The sequence below is a fragment of the Amblyomma mixtum genome, chromosome 4 (assembly GCF_055824585.1).
Source record: "Amblyomma mixtum isolate Tamu chromosome 4, ASM5582458v1, whole genome shotgun sequence".
Classification (NCBI taxonomy): Eukaryota; Metazoa; Arthropoda; class Arachnida; order Ixodida; family Ixodidae; genus Amblyomma; species Amblyomma mixtum.
In genome coordinates this window covers 52,150,881-52,161,596 of record NC_143015.1, presented here as the reverse complement: position 1 = coordinate 52,161,596, position 10,716 = coordinate 52,150,881, and the positions used below count along the sequence as shown (strand labels likewise).

Here is a 10,716-nt window from a genome sequence, read left to right as displayed (position 1 = left end):
TGAACGAAGACACCTTATTCACTAGACGCGCCTTTGTCCATTCCAAATCATCCAGCTGGCATGGCGGAATGGTTAGCATGCTCGTCTCGGACTCCGTCACTTCGAGACGGTGAGCGCGCACACATCGGTCATTCAGAACGCACCTGGCAGTGCTAAAATACGGCAGCGCAAGTACGGAATCACATTTTTATTGCGAAAGCAATACTGCTAGCACTTTTCTGCCGTCGGTGGATGTCGTTCCTTCGCCCGGTGCAGCTGCGGCACACGACCACGTGACAGCGTGACGTCACGACCAGAGGAGAGCAGGGGCCCCAACTCGTCTGTTCGGCCATAGTTGTTCCTTCGCTCGGCGCGGCGGCTACCACGTGACGGCCTCCTCGGCCCGCCGTGTGAGGGCACTCGCTAGGAGAGGATAAACGGGGCGCCGCAGGCGCGCTCAGCTTAGTCATGTCTGAGGAGCTGTACAAGGAGTCGCTGGAGCGACGTGCTGCGCGCAAACGCCGGCGCCGTGCCGAGGAGACAGATGAAGAAAGGCAAGAGCTGTTGGCTAAGCAACGCGCCTATGCCGCAGAATGGCGAGCCCGGCGGCGTTCTACAAGTTCAGTGAGCGAGAGTAGTTTCATGGACTCTCTGAATGCCGAAGAATCGTCTATGTGTAGTGCAGAGCGATATAATGACGACTATGTAATTACCAGTGTTCACACCAAGAGTCACTACTTTACGGACCACCAAAGCGTGTTCATTGGAATAAACAAACAGTAGAAACCATGTTTTGTCCAGAGTAAATCCTTTAGTTGCACAAAACGCGAAGCCATGCCAAACTACCAGCAGAGCCAAGTGCAGCCAGGGAGCTATTGCTTTCACAATCACTCAGGCTTAACGAGAGCTAAGCCACAGCTATTTTTTTTTTCATATTTCGCGGGTTCTTTAAATGCTGGAAAAGAGGGATGCGCCGAAGATACGTTGCTACGAAAAACCATATTCGTTTTCCTCACCCCTTCTACAAGTCACTCGAAAGCTCATGTCCCTAAAGAGAATATTTTCAGTTTTCTATAATTATTCTTAGCTAATTAACTAAATATTCAGAATCTAAAACGTTCGCTGAGCAGCGCCACACGACGAAAAATAATACGACGCTTTCACCCGCCTAGGCGGCCGCATATTTTTTAACACGTGGTTAATTTTGAGTCAGAGACTGATTTCGGAGAAGAAACGGTGTCAATAAAGCAAGGTTGAGCTCTTGTCGCAAATCAACAACAGCGAAGATGACATTTGCTCTAGATAGACTGCGTGAAGAGGCAGGGGACGAAAAAGTAAAAGTGGTACATTTTAGATAACATAAACGAACAGAAACCACATCTGCCTTCTCAAGCCATGAAGGTAAAATGACTAGCTTTTTATTGTTGCAAATTGTTTTTCTTATTTTACTGTGCACTGAAATATTTTGTACTTATGGCTCTTGCATATGGTTTTGCTTACAAACATCGCCTTTGTTTAATAAAAGCATCGGAAGTTGTTATGAATCGCAACTATACTCGTTTCTTTTCTGCTTTTTCTTTGAGCCAAGCTTCGAGACCAAAGATCCACCATTGCTGCAATGCTGAGTAGCGCGCCACATCATTTCGAGTTAGCTCAAATCCGCACGGGCAGGCCGCGTGACCATAGGTCAGGCCGACCTGTCTACTTTGTTATGCATAAAACGTACAGGATTCTTCGCTTTGCCAGCGAATCATTGTATGATAAATTGAGTTGCCTGGTACGTATCATGCTTCTTTGTTTGCATCATGTATCATACATGAAACACTCGAAGAACACGTGTTGTGCATGCTAATTTTAGTGATTGTTCGTATTTTTTCTCATAGCAACATTTTGATCCGAAAGCTGTTCCGAAAGACGCCGGTTTGATCCCGGCCGCGGCGGTTGCATTTCCATGGAGGTGAAAGGATAGCGGCCCCTGCACTGTGCGAGGTCAGTAAATTGAGTTGCCTGGTACGTATCATGCTTCTTTGTTTGCATCATGTATCATACATGAAACACTCGAAGAACACGTGTTGTGCATGCTAATTTTAGTGATTGTTCGTATTTTTTCTCATAGCAACATTTTGATCCGAAAGCTGTTCCGAAAGACGCCGGTTTGATCCCGGCCGCGGCGGTTGCATTTCCATGGAGGTGAAAGGATAGCGGCCCCTGCACTGTGCGAGGTCAGTAAATTGAGTTGCCTGGTACGTATCATGCTTCTTTGTTTGCATCATGTATCATACATGAAACACTCGAAGAACACGTTTGTGCATGCTAATTGTAGTGATTGTTCGTATTTTTTCTCATAGCAACATTTTGATCCGAAAGCTGTTCCGAAAGACGCCGGTTTGATCCCGGCCGCGGCGGTTGCATTTCCATGGAGGTGAAAGGATAGCGGCCCCTGCACTGTGCGAGGTCAGTAAATTGAGTTGCCTGGTACGTATCATGCTTCTTTGTTTGCATCATGTATCATACATGAAACACTCGAAGAACACGTGTTGTGCATGCTAATTTTAGTGATTGTTCGTATTTTTTCTCATAGCAACATTTTGATCCGAAAGCTGTTCCGAAAGACGCCGGTTTGATCCCGGCCGCGGCGGTTGCATTTCCATGGAGGTGAAAGGATAGCGGCCCCTGCACTGTGCGAGGTCAGTAAATTGAGTTGCCTGGTACGTATCATGCTTCTTTGTTTGCATCATGTATCATACATGAAACACTCGAAGAACACGTTTGTGCATGCTAATTGTAGTGATTGTTCGTATTTTTTCTCATAGCAACATTTTGATCCGAAAGCTGTTCCGAAAGACGCCGGTTTGATCCCGGCCGCGGCGGTTGCATTTCCATGGAGGTGAAAGGATAGCGGCCCCTGCACTGTGCGAGGTCAGTAAATTGAGTTGCCTGGTACGTATCATGCTTCTTTGTTTGCATCATGTATCATACATGAAACACTCGAAGAACACGTTTGTGCATGCTAATTGTAGTGATTGTTCGTATTTTTTCTCATAGCAACATTTTGATCCGAAAGCTGTTCCGAAAGACGCCGGTTTGATCCCGGCCGCGGCGGTTGCATTTCCATGGAGGTGAAAGGATAGCGGCCCCTGCACTGTGCGAGGTCAGTAAATTGAGTTGCCTGGTACGTATCATGCTTCTTTGTTTGCATCATGTATCATACATGAAACACTCGAAGAACACGTTTGTGCATGCTAATTGTAGTGATTGTTCGTATTTTTTCTCATAGCAACATTTTGATCCGAAAGCTGTTCCGAAAGACGCCGGTTTGATCCCGGCCGCGGCGGTTGCATTTCCATGGAGGTGAAAGGATAGCGGCCCCTGCACTGTGCGAGGTCAGTAAATTGAGTTGCCTGGTACGTATCATGCTTCTTTGTTTGCATCATGTATCATACATGAAACACTCGAAGAACACGTTTGTGCATGCTAATTGTAGTGATTGTTCGTATTTTTTCTCATAGCAACATTTTGATCCGAAAGCTGTTCCGAAAGACGCCGGTTTGATCCCGGCCGCGGCGGTTGCATTTCCATGGAGGTGAAAGGATAGCGGCCCCTGCACTGTGCGAGGTCAGTAAATTGAGTTGCCTGGTACGTATCATGCTTCTTTGTTTGCATCATGTATCATACATGAAACACTCGAAGAACACGTTTGTGCATGCTAATTGTAGTGATTGTTCGTATTTTTTCTCATAGCAACATTTTGATCCGAAAGCTGTTCCGAAAGACGCCGGTTTGATCCCGGCCGCGGCGGTTGCATTTCCATGGAGGTGAAAGGATAGCGGCCCCTGCACTGTGCGAGGTCAGTAAATTGAGTTGCCTGGTACGTATCATGCTTCTTTGTTTGCATCATGTATCATACATGAAACACTCGAAGAACACGTCTTGTGCATGCTAATTTTAGTGATTGTTCGTATTTTTTCTCATAGCAACATTTTGATCCGAAAGCTGTTCCGAAAGACGCCGGTTTGATCCCGGCCGCGGCGGTTGCATTTCAATGGAGGTGAAAGGATAGCGGCCCCTGCACTGTGCGAGGTCAGTACACGTTGAAGAACACCAGGTAGACGAAATTATAGGCAGGGGTCCTCAATGGCCGCCTGAAAAATCGGGGTAGCTTTGGGTTGTTAAACTACTTATAACCTTACTTTCTGCCTCACCGGCCTGCGAGGTCCTCTTTTGTTGAATATCCTTGCGCCGCATTCTTACAACGTGATTAGGGCGATTTCCAGCAGCTGACTACCAATTTAGCATTTGGAAGTTACCCGGTGTCAGTGTCCGTTAAAGACCCCCCGGTGATCGAAATTATTCTTGAGACGTCCACTATGGTACCTGTTTCATTTTTTTTTCTTCTTCCACTGCATTCTTTTTACCTCCCCTTATGGCGCTGTTCGGGTGTCCAACGACATATATGAGACAGTTATTGCTTCATTTCTTTTACTCAAAAGCAGTTTTTTAAATTGACCAACCCCAAATATTCCAGAGCACCCCCGCACACATACGGCATTTTCGATCCGCTTGTTCGGGGTCGCACCAGGGCTGTACTAGCTTTGATTCTCTATAAAGATTTTGATCGCATTTAACATAAGGCGATCATGACTAACCTGTCCCCATTGAATGTCAGAGCACGCACGTGTACCTACATTCAAGTATTCCTGACAGCACGGCTAGGATAAACTGTGGCTCTCTCCCCTGTCGTGCATTCCAAATCGGCTTCCCCCATTACGATTACTCAATGCAACTGTTGGGGGCTACGGTCTCTTTCCAAGCGGGCCGACCTCTGACTTCTCCTTGCAACCTTTGAGCATTTGCCAGCGGTTGTTGCCCTCCAAGCGCCACGGAAAAGCTCCGTACTAACAAATTATACGACGTTCCAGCAAGACCCCTCATCTTGTCTATTAGTCCATTATATAGCCAACCAGGTCGACTTAGACATACAAATTCAATACTCCCATGTTATGGTGACCCTCCTGCCACTCCGCAAGCAGGACCCACCGTTACACATACTCAATATATACTGCTATTTGAAATTGCCGAATGTATCAATCGCGGACCTCTTTAGCCGCGCGATGAGAGTTGCGGGTCAGGACCCCCTCCTTGTTCTGGGTGATTTCAACGCTCCCGCTTGGATGTGGGGTTACTGCCGTGAAGAGAAGCGGGGACGCAAGTTGGCAGAGCTTGCGTCAACGGTCGGCTCACTCTTCACACTGACCCCATTCATCCAACTCATACAGGCTACTCCGTGACTAGGGATATGTCCGGGCTTGACCTTCACCCGCATCATTCAGTATGCAGACTCCGGTGGTGCACAAGCTCTGGGACCAGCACTTGTGCACCACCCAGGACCCCCGCGGGCCGGCGTACTCTTATGCAGGCTCAGAGAACGTTGAGCTTGATCAACGGTTACAGATCCTGACCTGAGGGCGGCCCTGACAAAAATGAAACGTGGCACCGCTCCGGGTGAGGACAAATTTACAGTCAAATTGTTACCCAACCTTCCCGACCTGGCATATTTGTCTTTATTGAATTATATTAACTCAGTCTGGCTTGGGGAAGTGCCACTCCCCATCGACTGGAAGACCACCCGGGTCACCTTCATTTCTAAAGCTGGCAGGGCCATCAACACGGACAACCTCCGCCTCATCACTCTGACTTCCTGTGAGGGAAAACTCATGGAGACGATGGTATGCAACAGGTTGTCCGAGTTCATGGAATCCAAACATCTTTTCACAGACACCATGTTCGGGTTTCGCCCGCACAGATCTGCACAGGATTTCCTGCTACAACTCAATCGGGCTGTCCTGGACCCCGTCTAATGCCCTCAAAATAACAAGGTCGTACTCGCCTAGGGTTTGAAGGGAGCATTGAACAACGTTACCCACGAGATCATCCTCACACACTTGTCTCAAACTAACTGCGGGAGAAACGCCTTTCAATACATTGGGCAATTTTTGACCGACAGACAATCTTACCTTCGAATCCAGGAGAAGGAACATGACCCTTTTCATTTAGGAACCAGGGGAACACCACAGGGCGCGGTGTTCCCTCCCCTTTTATTCAATCTGGCTGTGATGCGTTTACCGTCCCAGCTGGGCGCTGTCGTCGGTGTACAGCATGCGCTGTACGCCGATGACATCACCCTGCGAGCCACACAGGGTTGCTTTGGAGACGCTGAGGCCAACCTGCAGGAGGCGGCGACCATAGTGGACCGTTGTGCTCGCTGATAAAGCCTCTAATGCTCCACCCAAAAGTCTGAATTTGGCACATAAGCCCCTCACCAAAGTGCACAGCCAAAATTTCATTGTCTCTTGATACAGGTCTAATCCCTGAAAATATCGAAGTCCGGGTACTGGGGCTCTTTATACATCAAGACAGACGGTCAGAAACAACATTGTCCAAACTCCGTCAGGTGGGACACCAGGTGGGCCGCTTAGTCCGCCAATTCAAAAACAATTATTTTCAACTCGAGAGGGACATGTCGGAACGTCGAGCAGGGCTGGGTACCGTATCTAGCCTACCGCATTCTTCAAAACAGCGTCTACACAGGTGACCCCGCTCACCGGCGTATCGTTTGGGCTGGGCTCCCGCTCACATGGGCCTTGAGGGAAATGAGGCAGCTGACGCCGCCGCCCGCGCGCTCTCTCACCGGACATTCCCCTCCGACCCTGACGATAAGGAACTCGAATTTATTCCAGCTTACACCTTCAAAGACATCGTTTTACTCTACCAATCTGGCCATGGTCTTTATCCCCGCCCGTGTAAAGGTCTGTCAAAGGCGGAGGAGCGGCTTCTGCTCCGCCTGTATACTAATACTTTGCTGTGCCCGGCAGCTCTGAAACACTTCGACCCTTCTTTCTCGGGCAGCTGTCCGCACTGTGCGGAGAAGTCTTCGGACATCTACCTTATGGTGTGGGCCTGCCCCTCCAACCCTGCTATCCCCACTCACCCCAACCCCACCCGGGAGGACTGGGAGGCGACCCTGCTCGGCTGCTCTGACCTGCAGGCCCAACGGGCCTTGGTCACGCGAGCCCGGGCGGCGGCCGATGCCACTGGGGTCCCGAACTAGGGACCTCCACCTAGTATTTGTAAGGGCTGGCCCCCTCTGGGTCAGCTCATGCATAACCTCCTATATTATACCTGTACATAAATGATTTCCACCACCACCACCGGGTTTATAACAAACGCGGAGGGTTACGATGTAAGGACGCCTTGCGGCTGGCGCATGCAATTGTAATCAGTCGAATTCTATATTCGATTCCATACCTCCACCTGCGGAAGAATGACGAGGATTCACTCGAATTCAAACTCCGCAAATTTATTAAGCGGGTTCTGGACCTTCCCGTGAACACCTCCAACAAGCGCCTCCTGGGGCTGGGCTTCCCGGGAGCTCCGGGAAGCCCACTTGACCAAAAAAAATCAAAAAATCAAAATCAAATCTTTATTTCAGTTTGTACACGCAAACTGGGGATGGTGAGAAAAAAGCAGTGAATGATACACCGCTTGACGGGCCTCACCATCCTTACAAGTCGGCAGTTGGCACGAGGCAAAAAGAGAGAGAGAAAAAAAAACACTGTTGAAAAGTGGATACAAGTCCGCTTATGAAGAACAATGCTCGGTGGCTGTGCTACAATGCGGTCGCTTAACCCGTTCTGCCTCGCCATGCAGGTGATCGCTCCCCTCTGGATTACCATGCTTTTCCCCGCCCCTCTGGCTGCCTGTCCACCGGACATCTCGCCGGAATGGACGCCCGCTCTCAACCGACCCGATATGTGCCAGCCTTGCGCCATCACCGCTTCGCCCGATCGTGCGCTGACCTCACCAGTGCACTGCACCCTCGACAGACAGTTGGAAACACCATCGCCATCAACATCCTCTTCCGCTCCAGCTTTTAAGCAGCTTCGGCCACCGGCGTCGCTTTGTGGGCTCGGTGGCTGTGCTACAATGCGGTCGCTTAACCCGTTCTGCCTCGCCATGCAGGTGATCGCTCCCCTCTGGATTACCATGCTTTTCCCCGCCCCTCTGGCTGCCTGTCCACCGGACATCTCGCCGGAATGGACGCCCGCTCTCAACCGACCCGATATGTGCCAGCCTTGCGCCATCACCGCTTCGCCCGATCGTGCGCTGACCTCACCAGTGCACTGCACCCTCGACAGACAGTTGGAAACACCATCGCCATCAACATCCTCTTCCGCTCCAGCTTTTAAGCAGCTTCGGCCACCGGCGTCGCTTTGTGGGCTCGGTGGCTGTGCTACAATGCGGTCGCTTAACCCGTTCTGCCTCGCCATGCAGGTGATCGCTCCCCTCTGGATTACCATGCTTTTCCCCGCCCCTCTGGCTGCCTGTCCACCGGACATCTCGCCGGAATGGACGCCCGCTCTCAACCGACCCGATATGTGCCAGCCTTGCGCCATCACCGCTTCGCCCGATCGTGCGCTGACCTCACCAGTGCACTGCACCCTCGACAGACAGTTGGAAACACCATCGCCATCAACATCCTCTTCCGCTCCAGCTTTTAAGCAGCTTCGGCCACCGGCGTCGCTTTGTGGGCTCGGTGGCTGTGCTACAATGCGGTCGCTTAACCCGTTCTGCCTCGCCATGCAGGTTAGTAAGCCATGTTGTCTTTACGCTAAGAAATCTAGTGATTACTTTTTGATACAGCTGCCGAGCCCGCAGTGCTGCCTTGCCATTGTCACTGAGTGTTCTGATGTCATTATTTCCTTGCTTTTGTTGTCCGGCGACGTAGAGACTAACCCCGGCCCTGCCTCACTCGAAACTGTACTTACGGAACTTAAAAAATTGTCCGCCGGTCAGTCGACATTAATCACGGAAGTTACAGACCTCAAAAACCAGTTACTAACAACAGACAATCTTATTTCTGATCTAAGCAGGCGCATCAGCGCTCTTGAAGGTCATTACCAAACCATACAGTCACTACGCACAGAGATTGAAGGCCTAACTACTCACACCGCCCAGGCAACTCGCCAGCTCTGTGATCTCGAGGATCGCATAGACGAAGCAGAAAACCAATCACGAAGAAACAACCTCATATTCTACAACATTCCGGACCCTGACCCATCTGAAACGTGGGCCGACTCTGAAAAGCTACTAATTCGCCATTGCTCTGAATTTTTGGACATCACCCTCGACCCCAAAACAATAGACCGCACTCACCGTCTTGGGCGCCACGAACCTGATCGCTGTCGTCCGTTAATTGCCAAATTCGCACTTTTCAAAACTAAGGACGAAATTCTAGCTAATGGCCGCAAATTCAAGGACACTGAGTACTCCGTCGGTGAAGATTTTTCACGCCGCGTTCGCAATGTGCGCAAACACCTAGTTACATTTGCCAAAAGCAAGACTAACCGTTTTTCTTTGCGATACAAAACCCTGTTCATCGGTTCCCGACGATATATCTTCGACGAACCATCGCAATCTGTAAAAGAGATACCATAGCGGTTGCTGCGCCGCCAGCCCCCAGCCGCTCATATACCTGCCACCCCCCAGCCTAATCTTTCCTTTTCGGCGATTTTCACAAACATACGTAGTTTTCTTCCGAAACGCGAAATCATCTCCAATCTTGTGTGTTCATCTGCTAGTAACTTGCTGATACTTACCGAAACATGGCTCACTAATAGCATCACCGATACTGAAGTTCTTGCTGACTTACCGAATTTTAACCTTTTTCGCAAAGATCGCACATCCGCTCGAGGTGGAGGCGTTTTCATCGCAGTTAACAATCAGTTCTCGTGTACAGTTATTAATATTCCATCAGACCTTGAGATACTATGGCTACTTTGTCGCGCTGCGCCCCAAACCGTACTGTTGGGCGTTTGTTATAGAGCGCCAAATACCAACTCCGATTTCTCTCGAATTCTTAACGACGTGATCAGCCAATTAACGAGGAAATACCCAAAAGCGCATATCATTCTTTTTGGAGACTTCAATTTTCCAGAAATCAACTGGCAGACACAGACAGCAGTCGGCAACAGGGAAGCGAATGATTTTATCGAGGTCTGCCTAAACTTCAACTTAACTCAAGTGGTATCTGAACCGACCCGCGTTGCAAACATCCTAGATCTAATCCTGACTACCCACCCGGAAGCCCTCTCATCTATCACTTATCTACGCGAAATCAGCGACCATAAAGTAATCCACGCCACATTTGAGTTCCACCCATCACGACGCCAGAATCAAAACAAAACTATTCGCCTATACGACAAAGGAAACTATGAAGCCTTTAGTCTTGAATTAAACCAATATCTCACAACATTTGAAGCATCTTTTCACGATCATTCAGTAAATGATAATTGGTCCCGTTTTAAGAAAAAGGTTAGCGAACTAACCGATAGATACATCCCCAAAATAAGTTTCCACTCGGACCGCCAGAAGCCATGGTATACCAAAACGATAAAAAGACTCGACAATAAAAAGAAGCGCCTTTTCCGTGCGGCAAAATTAAAGCAATACGACGAGTGCGCATGGGAAAAATACTATACAGCCGAACACACCTACCTATCAGCAATTCGCAACGCAAAATACTCTTTCCTTCACAACGACCTCCCCAAATTGTTGACTTCCAATCCCAGAAAGTTTTGGCAGGTCATAAGTGAACACCCGGCACATACCATCACTCTAACTAAAGAGTCTGGAGAAGAAGCTGATGACATTGAGTGTGCTGACATTTTTAATAACGCC

At 49.2% G+C, this 10,716-nt stretch overlaps 1 protein-coding gene across 1 annotated transcript; it reads left to right on the top strand.

Moving 5' to 3' along the window:
• Positions 1 to 7,652: 7,652 nt before the first annotated feature.
• On the top strand, positions 7,653 to 9,607 carry LOC149346489 (uncharacterized). Its single transcript, XM_089586457.1, has one exon. The coding sequence runs from the start codon at positions 7,681 to 7,683 to the stop codon at positions 9,472 to 9,474; it is 1,794 nt and encodes a 597-aa protein (XP_089442583.1). The 5' UTR covers positions 7,653 to 7,680; the 3' UTR covers positions 9,475 to 9,607.
• The last annotated feature ends 1,109 nt before the right edge of the window (positions 9,608 to 10,716 follow it).

Coding starts and splice junctions, on each gene's coding strand:
- LOC149346489 (XM_089586457.1), top strand. CDS start 7,681: ATGCAGGTGATCGCTCCCCTCTGGATTACCATGCTTTTCCCCGCCCCT.